Source organism: Ixodes scapularis, unplaced genomic scaffold (assembly GCF_016920785.2).
Source record: "Ixodes scapularis isolate PalLabHiFi unplaced genomic scaffold, ASM1692078v2 PGA_scaffold11__112_contigs__length_91849675, whole genome shotgun sequence".
NCBI classification, from domain to species: domain Eukaryota; kingdom Metazoa; phylum Arthropoda; class Arachnida; order Ixodida; family Ixodidae; genus Ixodes; species Ixodes scapularis.
Genome location: NW_024609837.1, coordinates 43,342,528 through 43,363,881, shown reverse-complemented (window position 1 = coordinate 43,363,881; position 21,354 = coordinate 43,342,528). Strand labels below are relative to the sequence as shown.

The 21,354-nt window shown below is 45.5% G+C and overlaps 2 protein-coding genes across 2 annotated transcripts in view; both read left to right on the top strand.

Annotated features, from left to right (window-relative positions):
* The first annotated feature begins 144 nt into the window (after positions 1-144).
* LOC8036440 (protein AF-9) lies at positions 145-15,673 on the top strand. The gene is made up of 6 exons (XM_029979905.3): positions 145-225; positions 3,929-4,106; positions 4,965-5,188; positions 7,838-7,996; positions 8,560-8,718; positions 13,300-15,673. Exons 1-6 carry the CDS (start codon positions 208-210, stop codon positions 14,461-14,463), a joined length of 1,902 nt encoding a protein of 633 aa, XP_029835765.2. The 5' UTR covers positions 145-207; the 3' UTR covers positions 14,464-15,673.
* A 572-nt stretch (positions 15,674-16,245) lies between these two features.
* Positions 16,246-21,354, top strand: part of LOC8036441 (nuclear cap-binding protein subunit 1) — a 35,558-nt gene continuing 30,449 nt past the window's right edge. The window contains exons 1-2 of the mRNA XM_029979904.4: positions 16,246-16,424; positions 18,841-18,932. Coding sequence (XP_029835764.1) covers positions 16,385-16,424; positions 18,841-18,932 — 132 coding nt within the window. The 5' untranslated portion in view covers positions 16,246-16,384. The remainder of the gene's footprint in view (positions 16,425-18,840; positions 18,933-21,354) is intronic.

Here is a 21,354-nt window from a genome sequence, read left to right as displayed (position 1 = left end):
ATAAGTAAGCTTAAAACAAACCTTTAATAATTTTATTAAATTTATAAAATATATTTAAAACTCTTAGTTATTAATTTAGCTAGATAACCGTTGTCTAATTTAAGATTATATGAGTTTTCGCTAATACGGCGTGGCGGCTGCGTCAGTCCAAACAATTCATGGCGCTAAACGACATGGCGACGCCGTGTGCGTGATCTCCGAGTAGACATGACATCGCCTACGAAGGTTAGTTTTCTGCACCCTTTAACGCCCTCAATCCGACCGTAATGTACAGACAGACCGTCGGTACAATCAGTTGTCTCAAACCAACGGACTCCTGCCGACCGGCTCTTCCTGTTCCCTTCACTGTTCGTTCTTTTGCGCCTTGCCCCTCCGCCGCCGGTAAACATTGGATCCCGCATCATCAGAACTCGTCGCGATCCTCACATCCAACCGTTGTGGTTTGGTAGTGACTTTAAATCTTCGCCTTTAGTAGATACGTGCTGTAAGGGGTTAAGGCCGATTTGCGAATCACGGGCACCTTTTTTTTTTATGCGGAGGAGGCACCCAGTTTCGCGATCGCCTGCTAGCTTAGTGCCTACTCCGTCTTTTGCGATGATCTTTTGCGTTCCGGCGCTTGACACGAACACAATGCATGTTGAATTCCTTGCGTAACGTCACAGAACACAATTTAATCTTCTTGCACATGTACGTTTCTCACAGCGCTTTGGGGGAAAGGCCACTGAGCTTGGAATAGTGGCGAGCAGCTGACGAACGCGGAGAAGAGCATGTTCGAAAGCTGTACTACGTTCGATCATCGGTCCGATCAAAACACAATCACACAAAAATATATATATTTTTATTTTTTTATTTTTTTTCGTTTTGGTTGATTAGTTGAGGCCGAGATCGAGCGCGCCGCGTTCGCTTCACGGTCCTGAGGCGATTGATAGTTTAGGATCACTCTCTTTTGAGAGGGAGAGAAGACTGTTTTCATTCAAGGTGCATTGACAAACCTCGCTTCTCCCGAAACTCGAAATTTGGAACATCCACTTCTGGTATGATGCCTCATCTTTCTTTTAGCGCCTTTTATTTGTTTATTTTTTTTAAATGTCCTTTTTTTTTTTTATTTAAAAAAAGGTTAGATGTTACAGATCAGTGTAGGGAAGGATTTTCTACCACATTGTTTCCACAGAGTGAATGAGGAAGATGTTTATTGACCTTTCCATTGAAAAAAAAAAAATCTGGAGTCTATTTAGATATACAAGTTGGGATATTTACTTTTATTTTCTTTGTCCAAAGAAGACACTCTAGAAAAGGGTCTGACTTTCAGCAGTAACTGTTGCTCCTAAGCCAGTTAGGAATGTTGCCTAGCTGCTCCCAAGCGCTGCGGGGATTTTAAGGGCACCACATATCTTTGATGCTTTATGCGATGGGATAGTTTTGCACATTAATTAAGGTAGGTTTAAGTTTTGGCCAGGATCGCAATAATTCTTTTTAGAAGTCGTATGTGATTACTGTATTTTCTCGTTACAGTGATGGAAGTCCAGTGGCGGATTCAGAGGGGGGGTCCGGATGTCCTGACCCTCTCTTGTGAATTTTGCTTAGTGAAAATTTAGGGCATGCAAATTGTATGGGGGGGGGGGGGGGGGGGGGGGGGCGTTCTTAAGAATATGATATGCTGACCACTGCCTGATCCCCCCCTGGAAATACCTGCGTCCGCCCCCGGTTCAATATAGTCTGCAATTTTCGCGATAACTGCTAGCACCTGTCAAAATAGTGGTCCAGAGTGTTTCATTCTCCTTCCCTTCTCTCCATTGGCTGAGACGAGAGGAAAAGGCCTCTGGGCTAATCGATCCACAGTGGACACAAAACCAATGTTTGGGGAGCCCCATCTAGGTCACTGCAGTTCAGCGGAGCCAGGAGTATGGTCGGTCACAAAAGTTTACGGACTATGTGAGCTGTGGGTGAGTTAAATCACTGCGCTACCTTGCGGCGCGGTGCCTGTTGTCAAGACCCATAGTGCGCACATGCACATACTTTGGTGCTCGCAGGTATGTCAAGTCTCCCGCTTTCGGCCGAAGCCTTCTTATTCTCACGAACGCGTCGCCGTGTCGCAGCTGTATCTAGGTGGCGCGATGTCTGGCAGAAGCTGCGACATCAACTCTGTCTTGCACCGTCTGTCGTGGAATTGTTTTTCCCAGCTCAGCGGCCAGGAAGACGGCCATTCCACTTTTTTTTTTCCCCTTCTCTGTTTTTATTTTAAAAGCTTTTTAAGTCCTTTTAATATTTTATTTAGTAATGCGTGCAATATGCAATAAATTACGCTTTCTGGATTACTTGTTGTCACTGGCCAGTTGACAGGGCAGCAAGTGCAGAAAAAAGCTTAAAAGGCTTTTGAAACAAGACAAAAAGAAAGAAAGGGCAGAATGGCTGTTTTCCTGGCCACTGAGCTGGGAAAAATGATGCCGTGCTGGATTGCAAGAGGTAGATTTGACATCTTGGCTTTTGCCACTCATTGCGCTACCGAGATAGAGCTGCGGCACGGCTGCCAACCATGGCCATTGAAGCGGCACCCGGTGTCATATTTGTGAGATTAAGAAGGTGTCGGCAGGAAGTGGGAAAGTTAATGTGCACTACGAGTCTCAACCACAGGCGTTGCACCGCAGGGCAGCGCAATAACGCATTTCGGCCGCGGCGCACGTGGTCCATAAATTTTTGTTGCCGACTGTACCTAGGCTCGTTGCCTGAGGTCTATTAGTGCAGATGGTCTAGAAGGTACTCTTGGAGCAGTCATTTCCAAAATTGTGGATTTTAGTACGGCGAGCCAAAGTACTCGCACAGCCCCGATTACGAAAATAAAAGAAAGTTTGCGGTCTAAGTAAGGCGAAGCGGTAGTTCTCTTTAAACCTTCGTCGCCGTTGATAAATTAGTATCTAGATTGCAACAAGATCCAAGCAGCTTTGGAACTTTTCTTTAAAGTTGATGTCTGGACGGATCTTGAACTTCGTATTTTTTGGGCAGGCGGGGGACTTGTGTCACCATAGTCGTATCGCACCAGCCAAATCACTCCTTTGCAGTGAAAACATCAGATGTCGTTTTAATAATACGGACCACCGTCTGAAAAGCCTGTCTCTATGTTTACGTCATCTCTCGGCCATTGAACACTTAACCGTCGTTGTTGTCTTCCGACACAGTTCATCAAAGTGCACCATCACTACCCTGAGAAAAAAAGATTCTTCAAAAAACATTGATTTTGAAAAATTACATATTTACATCCATCTACATCCAGAGAGTATTCCCAGAAATTTTCACTAGTTTACACTGCATAGTTAATTTTTTATAAATTATTTTCTGTCCACCAAAGCTAAAGGAAACGTAGGGTTTGGAGCACTTTGAACACATTTTTCTCCGTTCCACTTTTTTATATAAATTCCATTTTAGTCAATCTATCGTTTGAGAATGGAAATACTGGCAAGGCTCGTTCTTCACTTTTCCTGACTGAAATTTAATAAGGAATGCGCCTATGGAGTTTGTTTGTCACTTTACGGACGTCTTTTATAAAAAATGTTGACATTTTGTCGGAGACACAGAAGACCAAAAAGTTGACCAATTTCGCAGAAGAGAAAATTGATAGAAATCAATTACTTTTCACAAAAACCTTTCCATAGGCGCACCTCCTAGGCATTCTGCTACATAGGTAGCGAATAAAAATCTTTAATATTGTGATAGTTTTCTGGCGATAGATTAACTAAACAGTGTAGGGGTGTTGCTGATAGAAGCTGCCCTAATTTTCTTCCCACTTAGCCGACAGACCTTAAATTTTGTTATGCACCCTCTAGCATGACCACCGGCCTACCCTGTAAATTTAATTAATTTTAAGCCAAGGGTTCAAAAGTTGACCCTCCCAGGGGGTGTCTCCCCTTAATCGTCATTGCTGTCCTCCACGCAGTCCATTGAAGTGAAACTGGAGCTGGGCCACCGCGCGGTACTCCGCGCCCGGCCGACGGCAGAAGGTTTCACCCACGACTGGACGGTGTTTGTGCGGGGGCCGGACAACTGCAGCATCCAGCACTTTGTGGACAAGGTGGTCTTTTTCCTCCACGAGAGCTTTCCCAAGCCAAAGAGAGGCAAGTGGGGAGAGGGCACTTGTGCGCGTGTGGGTGGGAGCTACAGGGACAATGACACTGTGTGCCCCCCAAAAACACCTGAAATCATATGCACAGTTGCATTTGAGTGTGAAAGACTGAATTGCAACTGTTTATATCTGCTTACCACAGGAGAACGCTGGCATAGTCTATCTGGTAGCTCTGGAACGCTTCCGACCCACGCTCCATGCAAACCTATGCAATATTTACGAGAAATCTTTACTTATAACATCGTCAGAATTATTTAAAGCCCACAGTGAAAGATTGGTGCCTAAACAATGGTAAATCATATTTTCTGTACTTTTGTCCACGCCTGCCGTGCGGTCCGCTGGGGCGAATTTTGGCCGAAAAGGAAAAACTTTTTCCTCAGATGGCCCGAGCCTGGAGCATAGTTTGTGCATAAAAGATTCCCACACGCGGCATGCCAGAAAGAGTGCTATAGGCACGCAAGAACACTCGTGTCATTACAAATTGTCATTAACGGGCGATCCGTTGCCCACCAGATCCGTCTCGTCCTTGTGACGGATCTAAAAAAAAAAAAATTCCCATATGGTTCGCGCTGTGTGAAATTACAAATCTTGAACTTATATAGTCTGGAAAATATGGTAACTATATACGCAGTTTGGAAGTGTTTCCAGAGCCACCTCATAGATGGCGCCATTGTATCTTCTCGCCAGAAGCAGTTGCTAAGTATGTAGCGCACTCCATCCCACTCTATCGCAAATGTGTTAAACGGCCCCTCGCACCCTTCATATCTGCATTTCGGTTCGAGCCGGGGCGCACGTACCTCGCGGTCGAGGCGCCCCGTCCGACCTCGCCCTTTGTTCTCGACGGCCGCAGTGCTGAAAGAGCCGCCGTACCAGGTCTCGGAGAGCGGCTACGCAGGCTTCAACATGCCCGTGGAGGTGTACTTCCGCACCCGGGAGGACCCCAAGAAAGTCGAATTTGTGTACGACCTGTACCTCTCCCTGGACGGGACACCCATCTCCAACATACGCTGCGAGAAGCTCACCTTCCACAACCCGCCCGATGACTTCTGCCGCAAGCTGCTCAAGGCCGGAGGGGTGAGCGCTTTGCCTGCGAATCGTCGCGCCTCTCCTGTTACTCTCGTGTCGGGGAAGAGACCCCACTTCCACACTCCTAGCGGCTAAGTCGAGAATGGCCGCCTCGTTGGCTCCGGGGCTTCCCCAGGTTGTGGGTTCGAATCCCTGCCGAGGTGCCCGCTATCCGAGGGAGGCTCGTTGCAGAGAAAGCGCCCCTGTAACATAGCACATTACTAAAAAATAAGGAATTACATTTACAATTACTCGAGGCTAAATTGTAATTAATAATTGTTACAATTACCCTTAAATAAAAGTAAGTGACTGTTACACCATAAACCAGTTACCGAGATTTTGGTCGCACGTCAAAAGGTCCCCAGGTGGTCAAAGCTAATCCTTAGTCCTCCACTGGAGCGTGCCAGATTCTCTTCGTCGGTTTGGCACACGAAAACACCCAAATTCGATTTAAGTTGAGAATGACACCCGTCGGGAAACAATAACATCATCTTTTTGTTTGTGAGCGGCGGACAAGCTGACGTCACCAAATGCGGTGTCAGCATTTGACCAAGGCTCGTGTTCAAGCTGCGAAACGCCGAATGCACACAAGTCTCAGCTGGAGACTTTGTGAAACGTGCACATTTCATTTCATTTATTATTCCCTCAGGGCCCAAAGGCACTACAGAGGGGTGTGGGTGGTTATTCAAAACACATAAAAGTAACATAGTTGATTGAGGCAAACAAAAAACACGCGCTAAGCAACATCTGTTAAAAAGTTGGTAACAACATTTTTAAAATCAACAGTGTTAGTTATTGAGACTACATGTGCGGGTAGGCAATTCCAATCAATGGAGGTCTGGGGTAGAAAAGAGGCATTCAAGGGGCAGTGCAACGGTTTTAATGTTAAAAGAATTGCCACTTTGCATTTTTTATATTGTTTATGCAAGCCGTAGTGACCAAAAACGTGTCACCTTTCCCCGAAAAACTGTTAATCTGCTGCGTAATCGCAAGGCAAAAAACAAATTATTTGCCAATCTGCAGCCGCCTGTGGCGGCTACGGGAACTAAAATGACAGCGTCTCTGGGGGTACGCGGAAGTCAACAAACCCTGTCCCCCTCCGCTGCTACACTCGCCGTCAGTCCCGTGGCGAACCATCCTTTGTTTTCGTCGCTCGCCGCGACCTTCTATGAGGCTAATCCTTTAAAAGTCGATAATCGCGGAGGAAGTGTCTGGTCTCTGAAGAGAACACCCAAGGGGAAACTATGTGAACCCCCAGAGTACGTCACTCGAAAGTCGACGTGGAGAGTTGAGAGGCACTTCGACCTTGGATTTGTTTAATTTTTTTTAAATAAGAACTAGCACTCGCAAAAAAATGCGGTTTTCTGTTTTTCGTTCTGTAGGTGACGCAGATTAATTTCCGCAGTTAATTGGCCAAACTCTGAAAATCGTTGCACTGCCCCTTTAAGAGTGGAGGTGCTGCGATGGGGAATCCCTACCTTTACGTCATTGTCTACACGTGATGATATGTACGATGGTTCTAAAAACAATGCTTGACGGACAGCGGGGTTAGAGTGATAAATCTTGCGAAATAAACATAGACGAGATATTTTTCTTCTGAAAGAGGGATTAGGCAAGGAGAGGGACGATTTCATGGAAGTTACACTGACTGTGCGATGATAGTTCGAAAGTATGAAACGTTCAGAACAATTCTGTATAGATTGGACAGCTGATGCAAGGGCGATACCGGGGTTCCAAATAGAAGCTGTATATTCACGTTTAGGACGAACTAGGGTTTTATAGAAAAGTAGTTTTAACGAAAGGGGAGCAAGCGAAAACTTACTTTTGAGATAGCCCAAAAGTCGATTTGTGTTGTTAGTGACATATTGGACGTGGATATTCCAGGAGAGGTCGTTGGTTATGTGAATGCCGTGATATCTACAGGAGGACACAGAAACTAGAGTAGAATTGTTGATGGAGTAGGAAGGACAAGTGTTCTTATGACGAGATTCTCTCATAGATGTACATTTAGTGATGTTAAGCTCCCTGAGCGATTCCTTGCACCATTTGCAGATGTTGTTAATATCAACCTGAAGGACGGAAATGTCAGAGTCGTTAACTATCTCTCTATAAATCACACCCAAACGCTTGGGAAACATCACCAAAAAAAGGAAGCAAGCGAAGCTAAGGATGTGCATCTCGAAGAAAGATGCAAGCTTGCGATTGTTCAGTGGAAGGCTGTTCTGTGTGAACACAAAATAAAGCTGTAGAAAAAAATTTATTTACTTGAAGCATGATTTTTTTTTTTTATTCGAGGGCAGCTCCAATGTGGTGTTTTTCAGTTTTTTCTCATTCTGGTAAAGTTGGGTGTTACTTTTCGGGGTTCATCGCTGTAGCATGAAAACATGCAACCCTGGTTATAAGTTTTAACAAATATGTTTATGACAAAGTCCTGTTTTAAGGAACACCATTATGACAAAATCCTCTTACAATAAACACTTATAATTATAGCAAACTTTCTTTGTGCACTGTTAAATTTTTACCATGGTTGGCACATTTTAAAAACTGAGGTGTTTGGTTAGCAGGTTTTGCTTTTGCAGATTAATTGTTTGTTTTGCTGCTTGACTATTACACCCATGCGTGCCGAAATTCAAGGTGGCTGCACCCACACATTTGCAGACGGAAGCGAACCGCAGCGGCTCCAACGCCTCTCCTGCACCTCCCCTTCCCGGGGGCACCGTATCTGCCCCGGCAGATCGCTCCGGGAGTCCCACTCGAGGAAGCACCGCTCCAGTCAGGTCCAGAAGCGAAGGCCACAAGAAGCCACGCATGTCCAGCGTGAGTTCACTCGTTGGTCCGTTAATCGCAGAGCTTCCGCCTGGCAGACGACCAGTTTCGTGGGCTTCGCGTCAAACATTTAACATCTGCAATTTTTCCGATAACCTACCGCTTTTTTTCAAATGCAGCAATTTAAAAACAATGTTGCTCTGGCTGTCGTCTCCTGATGGTGGCTCATCGAATTTATGCCACTTTCCATTGGATGCGGCTGAAACAAGCCGGTCTGAAGGGTAGCGTGTTTTTGTCGTTCAAGACGTCACATTCGTCATGAGATATGTCCCATAATGCACTGCACGGGACCCTCGTGACATCACATGTGACGTCACGAGAGCCCTGCGCTGTGCATTATGGGACATTTCCCATAATGCACCGCGCAATTACTGCGACGGCGACGCCGCTCAAGCCGGTAACGGGCGCCTAAGAGCTGCGCTCTAAAAAAGAAAGGGTGGAGTGGGGAGGTGCTTGTCCTGCACTCTTGACCTGCAACAGACTGTAGGAGGTGTCTCCCATTGTCTGCCCATTCCAGCTCTGCCAGCGGTTTCATGTTTTGTCTCTATTCTCAGGACATGGTGAAGAGCCCTCCCGTGGAGCCCCCGCCACCTCCGCCTCCCACTCCTCCGTCCCCTCCGAGGCCCCCAACCCCACTTCAGCCCCCGCCCGACCGCTTTGCGGCCCCCGTCAAGAAGGAGCAGGCGACGTCCGAGAAGCCTGCCAAGACGAAAGTGAGTGTCTTGCTTGGGAATGCCGGGCAACGATTGCCTGTGGTAGTTTGCCAGAAGCCCGTAACATAGCACATTACTCAAAAAAAAAAAAGTAAGGAATTACGTTTACAATTACTCGAGGCTGATTTGTAATTGATTACCGTTACAGTTACCCTTCTGTAAAAGTAAGCGACCGTTACACCAGAAAGTAATCCATTACTTTTGTGGCATTACTTCCAACATTGCTGTCCTTGAGTAAGGGACAAAAGGAACGAGGGTTATTTGAGCGTTCATGGTTGCTGCCAGTAACGCTTCGTTGACTGTGTGTCCTGGGTAACGGCCGACTCTCAAAAGTCTCGTCAGACGTCCTTCACGAAGATATTGACTGCCACGCCGAACACCCTTCGCAAATGCTTGATGCGCAGCATCGTGCTTCTCCAACGAAGCGACGGGAAGACTTTTACCGCGGAGACAGAGCAAAGCGTCTTTGCAGCCGACGCTCTATGCCAGGGGTGGCCAAACCGCGGCTCGCGAGCCGCATGCGGCTCTTTGCTGGTCCAAGTGCGGCTCGCGGATCCCCCGTAAGGGGACCCCCCCCCCCCCCCCCCTCCCCTCCCCCGCTCCTTTCTGCGTTTCCCTAGGAAAAAAAAAAGAAAGGATTTCAGAATAAAGCACGGCTCGCGGTTTGGCAGCCTTGTACCCCCATTGTACCCCCATACGTACAGTCGTGCAGCCTGTGACCCCATACATAGTACAGTCAGACTGAACAAAGTTTAAGTTTGACCCCCCCCCTTTCCGCGGCTCTTAGAAGTTTCGTGATTTCGTTTGCGGCTCTTAGGTCGGGTCAGCCTGGCCACCCCTGCTCTATGCTATCGGGACGGCAAAGCTGTAGAAGTCGTCGTGCAACTGGCCAACCTGGAATAAGAATTGATTTGTGTACATCTAACTGTACCAGCCACTGGTGCACAAGGTTAGTAAGACAGGGTAGTTGCGCGTGACAATCAAAAACTAAATATGGTTTCTACAATCATCTTCCCTTGGCTCCGAACAGGTTGAGCCTCGGTTGAGACGTCGGTGAACTAGGATAAAACTTTTTATGTATAATTAGAAAGAAATAAAAGCACCAGGACACTCCTAAAAACATAATTGTAATGTCGGTTAAAGCTAGACAATGTAAATGCACATCTCTGCAACATGTAAAGAGATTGGGAATTCGAGGGAATTTGTGATGGTTGCAGAATTTGGGGAATGGTTTGTCTGGTTGGATTCTCGGTGACAGCTCAAGCCTGCAGTATGTCACATAAAACCGCCCTATATTCACCTAAAGCTTGTGTGGTGTCTGACAACGTCTCTTTACGCGTACGTACCGTTTCTTGATGCCATTCAAAAACGCACAGAGCACGGGTCGACAGTAGTACACCCTAGTGCTCTTCAGATAGACGTTCGCTGAGGCATCGGGCGGCGTGAAAGGCGGAGATCTAAGCCCCACTCGCGGGTTTTGTTCCCTCCTCAAGTGTGGAATATCTAACATACTATTTTATTTTTCTTATTATTAAAAATTCATGTGCGAAAAAAGATGTGTCCTGCAGTGGTAAAAAAAAAAGACCATTATGATTTCTAGAGAGCACACTAAAAGCTGAAGCACGAAAAGGGCTACAACGGGGATCCAGATAATGTCAGGCCAGTCCTAGAGGTGTGACTACAGAATTGCTAGGAGCTTTTAAAAGCAGCTTTGTCTTGGTCGAATAAGATGAAAAGCAGTATGAAAAAAACTGTACATCCTGTTCTTAAAGAGAAGAGAAGTGTTTTAATGTCCTTTAAGCAGCAATGAACAAGGATGCTTGTGGATGTAACACCTTCAGTTATTATCACCTCGCTTTCAGTGCGTCCCCTCCTATAGTGACATTATGAAAACGGTTGTATTCACAATAACTGAGAGGGGCATTGTTGATTCCTCCCAAAGCACTTACTGCCTTGAACTTCTCGAAAAGGCAAACAATCACTTGGTGTCCTCCTCTTCCTGTCTTCGATTGCAAATAAAAAACAAAGCCACTAAAGAAAAAAAGATACACGCTGTCAGCTTGTTTGCACCTTGAACATATATTCTTATAGTTACCTGTACTTTTTAACTTTAATAGAGTCTGCAGAAAAAAATGGGCTAGGCATTTTAAGGGGGGACATGGGCCTAACTTTTAAATATTTTTGGAAACATTCATTTTTTAATTTTGAGGTTTTCAGTTTTAGAAACTAATTATACACCCTTACACCAAATTTGATAACCATATGCCAAATAGTTACGTTGATATAAAATATTTTCAACACATTGTGAGGCAGTAACAAAGTAAAGGAGTTCAATGTTTGAATGCATTTTTCTCAGTTCCACTTTTTGCTGCAAATTTCATATGAAGGAATCTTTTGTTCGAAGGTGAAAGTATTCTGATACCACAATCAAGATGTTTCTGAACTGAAATTTACTCAGGAATCGGGCTATCTACTTTATTTTGTTTTAGGTTGAAGTCCTCAGTGATAAAAAACCAAGTTTTCAAAAATTGACAGAGGACAGATATGCATCTCATAGTTTGAGGTAATAACTCTTCCTGAAATATTTACATTTAAGTTATTAAAACTAGATAGCCCAAGGTCCCATATCCCCCACTTTATATTCAAGCAGTCAAAATGATGCTTAATAGCTTGATTTGCATATCATAGATTTCTTAATGAAAAGCGACACATCATGTTATGCAGGTATGTAAATTTGTCCTAGAGAGCTGAAAGTTAGCACGGTACACCTACATCTGAAGCTAAATCTCCCCTGCAAATTTCATTCCAATCACTTGAGTAGTTAAAAAGTTTGAGCTCTAGCCAGTGTCCCCCCTTAAAGAAAGCAACAGAAGAATGCCAGTTCTCTTTTTGCTTTTGTCAATTCGCGTGACTGCGTGGTTGCGGTAAAGCTTCCCGAAATGAACACTTTTGCTTACTTGGAGGGAGCGAGTATTTGATTTCAAATTTCCCTCTTTCTTTTCTATGAATAAAAAGTAACAATTTACGATGTAGTCATTACTTATACAGTAAAACCTCGTTATAACAAAGTTGAAGGAGCGATCATAATTATTTCGTTATAACCATTAGTTTGTTATAGCCAATGTCCATTTCTTCCCTACTAGCAAGCAAGGGGAATTATGATTGCTTTGTTATATCCATTAGTTTGTTATATCCCATTTTGTTATAACGAGGTTTTACTGTATAAGTAAGAAAATTACTGATAAATATAAGGGTTTACAAATAATTTCGTTACCTGGGACGTATTACGTACAAGTCTGGCATCAACGCCTTAGCCGTGTGAGACAGTTTCTACCAACCGGGAAGGGGGGGGAATTATAGGAAATTTCTGGAAGGAAATCTGGGAATTATTGGGGAATTTTAAGGAGAAGATTCGGAGATTTTTGGGGAATTTTAGAAACATTCCAAGCGAACAATGTTAGCTTGGAATGTTTTTCACTTTTGCACGAGCTTACTGGCACTAGCGGGACCATAGTATTCTCGTACGCAACGCCATTGACCGAAGGACTCCTTTGTTGCAGTGTAAATTCAAGGACAAAAGCGAGCGTTTTCTTTCAATCTCTCCTTCGCAAAACTTGACGACGTAGCTGGGGGGTCCCAGTACCCCATAGTGACAATATTTGAATGCGGCTCATAGATTAGACCCGAGCATCGCGTGAGCACTTGATTTGGGCTCGTGATAATCAGTAGCTCGAAAAGCATTCAGGTAGTCGCCCATGTCCAATCTCTGCAATGACGACAATAGGCAAACAATAACAATGTCTGGAACTCAGCGCGTGTCCTGTGCTTTGCCAGCCCCAGCACGTGGCTATGATCAACATTGATGACATATAATCGGCTCCAGATCACGTGGCAGTTTGCTCTGGCTGCGACTTGGGGTGTGGGTGACCGCTGCTCACTTTTCTTTCATTTTTTCTGCGACTTCTACTGCGTGTGATGAAACACTAACTCATGTTTTATAGGTCATTAACGTGAGGGATTCATTCTAAGCGGCATTTGCACAAAGTACAAGAAATTGTTGCATCACCTGTGCATCACATGTGAGAATTGTTGGGGAATTCGGGTGGAGGAAACCTGGGAATCATTGGATAATTTTAGGGAACTTTGAAGAGTTGGTGGAGTTTTGAGAAATCTAGGGTGCGTTTGGAATTTTATCAAGTCTGTAGGAGTTGCAGAGTTTAGGGCCCCAAGAGAAGTTGGTGTGTTCGATAAACCCGGGTATGAGGGTTCATTTTTGGGGACTGGGGGAAATCTATGCGACGTGTAAAGAGATTGGGAATTTGAGGGAATTCATGATGGTTGCAGAATTTGGGGAATTGTTTGCGTGGATGGATTCTCGGTGACAGCTCAAGCCTGCAGTATGTCACATAAAACCGCCCTATATTCACCTAAAGCTTGTGTGGTGTCTGACAATGTCTCTTTATGCATATATCCTTTTAGTCTTGTTACCGAACAATCCGTCTGACATTGACCCTTGTCTTTCAGACACGGGACCAACGTTGTCTGCTTCTCCTTTTCATGTCATGCCCGTCGTTTGCGCAGGATTCCAAGAGCAGCCAACAGTCCAAATCAAAGCCAAGCAAAAGCCACAGTAGCTGCCACAAGAGTCAGTCCTCATCGTCGGGCAAGGAGCACAAAAGCAGCTCAAGAGACAAAGACCGCCACAAAGAGACGTCAAGGGACAAAGCCCGCGACCGCGAGAAACCGCCCCGGGAGCCGAAACCCCCACCACCTCCACCACCACCGCCCCCCGTGCCCACAACCCCAAGTGTCCCAGAACCCGACATCAAGACGCCCGACAGCAGACCCCCCTCCGACGCGGCGGAAACGCCGCGACGATCTGAGAAGGCAGAGAAGTCCGAGAAGCCTCCCCAGAAGCACAAGGACAAGGAAAAAGACAAGTCGAGCAGCAAGGACAAGAAGGAGCGTCCTGCATCCAAGGACACCTGCCCGGCTCCGAAGGAAACTGCAATCGTGAAGAGCGACGCACCCAAGACAAACTCGAGCAACAACAAGGCGGTGGCGGTCCCCCGCCGTCCACCCTCCCCTCCTCCCCCATCGAAGAAACCCAAACTGTCTGAGCCGGACCGGCGTAAGAAAGAGTCCAAGTCGTCCCATCGGGTCAAGGACTCTCCCAAGAAGCCGCCGGACTTGCCGGACAAAAAGCCGCCTCCGGAACCGCCTCAGCCATGCCGAGTTCCATCGCCAACAATTCCGCAGTGTGTGGCACCCTTTCCCAACTCCCCCTCGCCACCGGTTGCCGTCAAGGTCGAAAGTCCGGCACCCGTCATCAAAGAGGAACCCGAGAGTCCCCGGCCGTCGTCTGTTCCAACAACGAGGGGTCCTCTCAACGCACTCATGCTCGAGATGGAGCAGGAGGACCTCCTGTCCCCACTGTCGAGTCCATCCGCATCTCCGCGAGAGGAGGACGAGGGGGAAGAAGAAGAAGAAGAGATGCCTACCGTCACTGCAAACGCGGCACCCGCCGCGGCGAACCCCCCTGTCGTCGCGGACCACCTGCGAGAGCTCCGAGAACTCAAGAGCAGGATACTCAACCTGGAAGATCCACACCGGCTGCAGGCCGTAGTGGACCTTGTGGAGGGTACGGGACTCTACAAGGTGACGGAAGCATCGTTTGACTTTGACCTGTGCGCGCTCGACCCGATGACGCTGGACAGGCTTCAGGAGTGCCTCAACGGGAGGTGAGGTGCGTCGCTGCGCGCGTCTGCCTCGTGTCGCCAAAGAAACGCGATTCCCACCATCGTTCCTCCCGTTCCCCGCCCCGCGCCGGCGCGGAGCAGCGGGGACGGCTGCGCCGCTGCGCAATCCGTCGGACCGTCCGGTTCGGCAGCTAAACCGTACCTGGTGAAAATCGTGATGCAATACCGGCCGTGGGGTGCCGGCCTCCAACGAGTCAGGCCGCGGCACCCGGAGCGCTTCTCCGACCAGTGCGTCCACTGTGCCCTCCTTAACGGTCTCTTGATTTCCGCCCGATAACATCGCGCGAGCGTTGTGCCCTAGTCCGGCGTGACCCTGGTGGTGGCACTGTGGCGGAACCGGATGCCTGTTCGGCTGCGGGTCACTCTGCATCTGGGCAGTTAGCGGAAACTAATGCAGACAGGAGATGCGTCCGTTCGCCTTTTTCGCCTGCATATCTACAACCTGCCACCAGAGTCGCGACATCCGGCACTACAACGCACTGGCTCTCGTGACGCAATTTGTTGCCACTTCGGGACTGGTTTTGATGCACGGGCAAGGTGGGACGCTAGGCACACCGGTCGAAGATGCGTTCCCGGCACAGTAGTCCGACCGCTGCAATTTTTGGCTGTGAGACGTCGGTCCGTGAAACGCCGAGCCACGAGGTGCCCGGTCTGATACGTGGTAACGGTCCGGGTACCACCGGGTTTTGAGGACGTACCCCGTGGAACCTAAGTGTCATCATCGTCCTGGTAGCCCCGGTCCTCTGGTGCAATTTCGAGGGAAAGCCGACGACGTCTGATCCAAGGGCATTTAGAGGTTTCGCGGCCGTTCAAAGGGAAAAGATGCCGTATTCTTTAAGAACTGTGGTGGCGTCTTTACGTCCCGACGAGGCCGTGCAGAGATGCTGTTAACAAGTCTGTTACGTGATAGGTGCCCTGCTTATAGTCTTCCTGATCAAACAAATTCGTGTTTGGACACCCTCGAGCCAATTGACATTCATGGCATCAGATTTTTTCATGCCTCTGTGGACTGATCATATCTCAACACTCATCCTGTCATGTCTCTTTGTTATGGAACGTCCTACGCATGTGGTCAGCGGTCATGATCATAAAGGTACTCCAGTTCCCGAATGTGTCTGGCGGAAGTTTTAAGGCGGAATGTCCCACCGTGTCTGTTTTCGAGATTGTAAATAAATGTAATCTTGTTGTATTATAAAGGCTATGGCTAAGGTGATATGGGAGCACCTGTTATGCTGGATTTGGACTGAGGGTCAGCGTACCCTCAGTTCTGTAGCGACCAGGAAGCAGAGGGTAATTTAAGTCCTGCGTGAGTTCTCAAGCGACCAGGAAGCAAAGGGTGATTTAAGTTTTGTAGCACCCTTTTAGTTGTAAGAAAAAAGTTTAGGAGGCTCGAACATTTTTTAGTTCTGAGGTTTCTAAGGGCCAAAAGAACCCTTTGGTTCTTCGAGGGGCTTGCTAAGACTAGCGGTCGTAAAATGTTTTCTCAGTCACTTCAAGTCTGAGCCACTGATCATTTTCAGGGACATATTTTACGAGCCGAAAGCTAACAGTGCTGGATGGAAACAGGTCAGTTCCTGAATCAAAACGGCAAAGTGTCAAGCCTAGCCAATCCTATGGCAATATTTTAGAATATTTAACAACAACAAAAAAAATTAATGTAATATTATTTTGAGTAACAATACAAAATTGCACGAGATGTATTTTTTCACTCTGTATTTTTAATATTTTGAGGTTTTTCGTAGTTTTATGGTTTGTATAATTAAAGCTCAATCCAGTCCGAGTCCAATCCAATCTCACGCCGGTCTGTCATGGCGTTCGTCGCGTCGGTTTTCTGAACTTGTAGCCAAGTTGGTTGATTGTGCTTTAAAACGCCGTAACTTCACGAAGTCGATCTCGGACGCATCAAGATGAGTCGCCGCCGACCCTACGAGGATGACGACGACGACGGTAAGCGAGTCCCGAAACACTGCGAATGTTAGCTCGACTACGCACTCGGGTGACCCAAAACCTTCACGGCATTACCGCCTAGGTCATTGATCGGTTCGATTTAGCCTTCCCGACGAATCGTTTGGAGGGACCAGAATAACGTTTTGTCCACACATGAGACCGGGCGTTACATGGGTGGCATGTTTAAGTTTGATTGACTCGGAAATTTAACGGACTGCACGCTGTTCCGACGCTTTAGATTCTAGAGCCCTATGTTGCATGTAATGCAGCATGGGTTCTCAATCTGGGCTTTCCGAGCTCTCAAATTTCTTTAACCGCTCGTGCCCCTAAGTAATTTTGTTTTGCCATTTAAACTTTATTCTAGATCTGAGCCTCTGGTGCGTAACTATTAGCCAATCAATTCCTAATGTGCACAATGTCCCCCCCCCCCCCCCCCCCCAAAAAAAAAAAATACATGTCTTTTTAATACAAAAATAAACTACGCATGGCCGAACGCTCATTCTCCGTCCAAATGTAACGCTGGCAGTCCGAGCCAGGGGCAAAGTTCCAGAACTAACCGTTAGCTCATTCAAAGGTTATAAGTAATTTCTGAAAATTCCGATGTGATAATCGGGCTTGTTTTCGGTAACTGGCTCCATTCAGCTCCATGCATTCGAGAGCTTCGTCGGAAGCCATTTTAATCGCTCACACACATATATGTATGTATATATATATATATATATATATATATATATATATATATATATATATATATATATATATTATAGCCGAAGTTCTGAAATTTCGGCATCTGGTTTAAACTGCTAGGGCTACATTTGGGAGAAAAATTAGCATTCGGCGATGCCTAAATTATTTTTGCTCTAAAAAAACAAAAAAAACAAACAAAAAAATTGAACTTTTGGAAGGACACTTTGTACATTATTATTGTTTAAAAGGTTTGTAGGATTCTTCACTACTCCATTGCATCAATTCTGAGTCCATAAGGGGCTCCTCAGCCGTCAATCAATCAAGAAAGAGGGGAGCAGTGGGGAAAGGTCCTCAAGATCAAAAAGTGTGAGGAACCCTGAATATTACCCAATGTCGTGAGGGTGGAAGCAGGCGTCGTTCGAGCTGCGTAAATTGACAATCTGTCGCAGGGAGCAATGGATTCGTTGCAGTGCAGTTTAGCCAAATGTTAGGACTAGAATCCGTTGCTCTTCGTCTGTAAGGCGAGCTTGAGATTTAGGCGTTGTTGCATTCCTGTTTAGTAAGCCCTAGTAAAAGACACTACGTCATTTGCTTTGCAAGAAATAGGATATATATTTTTAAATCAAATTTTAAACACAGGCAGAAATTGAAACTGAAACTTCAGCCCCATCTGGCAATATTGGCCTTGGGCTGCCAAGAACATGGCTATCATGTGGAACGAGATGTCACGTGGTCCTTTACGCAACGACGGGCAGGATTGGGCAGAATTGTGCCAGGCACAAGTGTCGTCTGCACCGCACTCTTCACAACGTTTTGGTGTCTATAACATTCGACGACGTTTTTATAACTGCGTCTTATCTGCGCGCAAAGTGTCCGTAGTGTGGACGAAACTCCAAGAGACAATAATCACAAATGGTGAGACGACGACGGCAGTTGTGACGTGGGAGACGGCGGTAACGGCAGGACCACAACAGGGCGGCTGGACGGCTTCCAAGAAGCGCGTTGTGCGGGCATGTTAGGCAAATCGCATGGACACCGCAGAGCGCCGAGAAGAAACGTTTCTCACATCACCCATTACGCTTGGCCAGAGACACAGAAACAAGCAAAAAGGGGCAATGGTGATGATGTTTAGCTCAATGTTGGCTACGCCCCCGCTTAAGTCAGCCAATTTTGGCAACTTGGGGAGTTGCAAAGTTTGCCGGACCTTTTAAAAAACATTTAGACAGAACTATGCCCTAATATTTGATGTGTGGTCTTTCTAGGTGATACTGAAGTGGGCGGCATTGTTTTTTCAAAAAGAAATATGAAGCGGTGTTAGCCTCTTATTTTGTGATTAAAAGCTGATTTTAACATTATATACTGGCTTTATAAAATGCATCCATTACTTTGTAAACTTCCCACCTGGATATTTTACAGTTTTTTCTTTATTGCAATATGTTTATACAATATTCTTGTTTTTCTGTCACTTTGCTGATGGCAACCCCTGTAATTGGTGATTTTATCTAACAACTATTCACTGAATGTTGTAAGGGTAACATCAAAACGATTTGGAACTTCAGTTTTTATGATGTGGCATATTTTTCTCACAGAAGTGAGTGCAGGGACCACACTTTTTGTTCTGATATGAGTGTAAAATGTGAAAGTAGCTGTGAAACGTCATTTTGACTAAAAAGAAAGGGTAATTTATTACTTTCAAAGTCCCAGCAAGTTCCAATGTTCTTGTTCTTAGACTTCCGTCTGCGCAAGAGGCGGAGGGTCAGTTCGGAACCGAAAGAAATCGAGGACAGGCTGGAGTCACTCATCATGAGGGTTGGCGAAAAGGTGAGTTCCCTCAAGCCAGGGGCAAACTTGGGGGATCAGCAGTCAAATCCGGCTGTGAAGGTGAATAAGGTGGGATCTCATCTGGCGTTTACAAACTTCGTACGCCCCAAAGAAAATGCGAGATGTGTAAACGGTAACTGCACGAAAGTAACTCGTTCCAGTTACTAAATTGCTACCATATTTTCCAGTCTATAAGTTGCACCATTGTATATGTTGCACCCTCTCATAAATGTCTGTTTTCACAAAGAAGTTGGTATATAAGTCACAATTATTGGCGTGGTTGCACCTATGCCACCAGAGGAGCGGATCGTTTGGGGAAAAGGGGAGGGAGGGGGGTGCTCTGCCAACTGTCGCGCATTACACGTGACCAGTGGATGGCAAAAAGGGGTCTTCTAAAGAATATCGAATCCAACGTGTATTTTCTCGATAACCTGACACCGCAGAATAAGAAGTTGCTTTGGCTGATGAGGGTTAAGGCTGAGGAAAAACAGTACCAGTTTGCCTGGCAGAAGAATGGTCTCTTGTTTGTGCGTAAGGCAGCGGGCGAACGCGCAATCGTCATTGAGTGTGAGGCTGATTTAGATAAGATCCGCTGAATCAGTGAAAGTTAGAAGCTTCATTTATTTGTATTTTTGTGATGGCAGAACCACCAGTAACTGTTTATCTTGACAGCACGTCATTTAACTCTGTTGTGCACGATCCTTTTCTGCTTCGAAGTGATAAGATGTCAATCTTTCATATCAACATAAGAAGCTTACAAAATAAATGGTTTGAAATAGAAACAGCCTTGGATTCTTTAGATCACAGATCGATCTATTGGCATTTACTGAAACGTGGTTTTCGAGTGAACACGACGTAGTCAATTTCGCAGGATATAAATCTGAAGGGGTTTACAGAAAAAATCGCAAGGGAGGAGGGACCTCGCTTTATTTTAAAAATAACCTTGAGTATGTAGTCTTGCCCGAATTTACGCAGATGAGTGACCACTATGAGTCGGTTGTTGTAAAGTGCCTTGGGTCACTGATTGCTTCAGTTTATCGGCCCCCATCGGGCGATATAAATGAATTTTTTGAGTTTGTAAATGAAATTCTAGACTACGTGTCATGTCTCAATTTGCCAATTGTCTTAGTTGGTGACTTCAACATTGATTTGCTTTCATCTACTCGTTCCTGCCGACGTTTTCTTGATGTCATTGAATCTTTTGGTTGCTCAAACGTCATTCATTCACCAACAAGACTAGCGTCTGAAAGTGAAACTTTGATCGACTTGTGTGTTACTAGCTATGACCCAAAGGATGTTGTCTCGGGTATTCTTACATTCGATCTAAGTGATCATTTGCCAATATATTGTTTTTTTCCTCTGGTCAAAAAGAAAAAGTGTAACATCCGTGACCCTCCTGTATTGCGACGCAATTTCGGCGTGAATGCTCTTGCTCTTTTCCGGGACATGATAGAAAATACCAGTTTTGATGACGTTTATAATGAAGAAAACCCAAATTCGTGTTACGACATATTTTTGCATAAAATAACGCACATTTACAATGAAGCGTTTCCTCTTCGACCTGTAATAAATCACAAGAAGTCTAGGTAGCCGTGGGTTACTCGCGAGCTGTATAAAAGGATTAATGAACGTAACAAACTCTACGATAAATTTATTCGACTAAGGGACCAGACAATATTAATTAAATATAAACAAATAAGAAATAAATTAAATAAGGACCTCAAGAAAGCACGTGTTGAGTACTATAAAAACAAGTTTGCATCTATTTCGAATGAACCAAAAAAACTTTGGGGTGCAGTAGGAAGTCTAATTGGAAAACACAAGAGTAAGATTCCCGATACATTAACTCTAAATGGTATTGAGTATAACGATGCCTTACTGGCAGACAAATTTAACTCCCATTTTTTAAACGCAGGTGCGTCATTGCAGCCACATGGTCCGAACGAAAGCTTAGACAAATATATTTCATCTGTAGCTGTCGACACTATTTTCTTGGCTCCAAGCGATGAACAAGAAATATATTCAATCCTTAAATCTTTATCTACAAATACCGCAGCTGGAGAGGATGACATCAAGGCTATACCAATTATAGCTGTCGCAGACCTCTTGTGTTTTCCTCTGCAGCATATATGCAATAACGCATTAGCAACGGGCATTTTTCCTGATGGCATGAAAATTGCAAGAGTGGCTGTTCTACACAAAGGAGGCTCCTTTGACAACATTAACAACTATAGACCTATTTCTGTACTTCCTTTGTTTTCAAAGGTTCTAGAATTTCTTATAAAAAAACGGTTTTCAAAGTTTCTTAGTGAAAGAAATGCTTTTGTTACTCAGCAATACGGTTTTACGGAGAATAAGTCAACCGAAATGGCTCTACTTAGCATCAAAGAAAAAATACTTAATAATTTTGAAAACAAACATT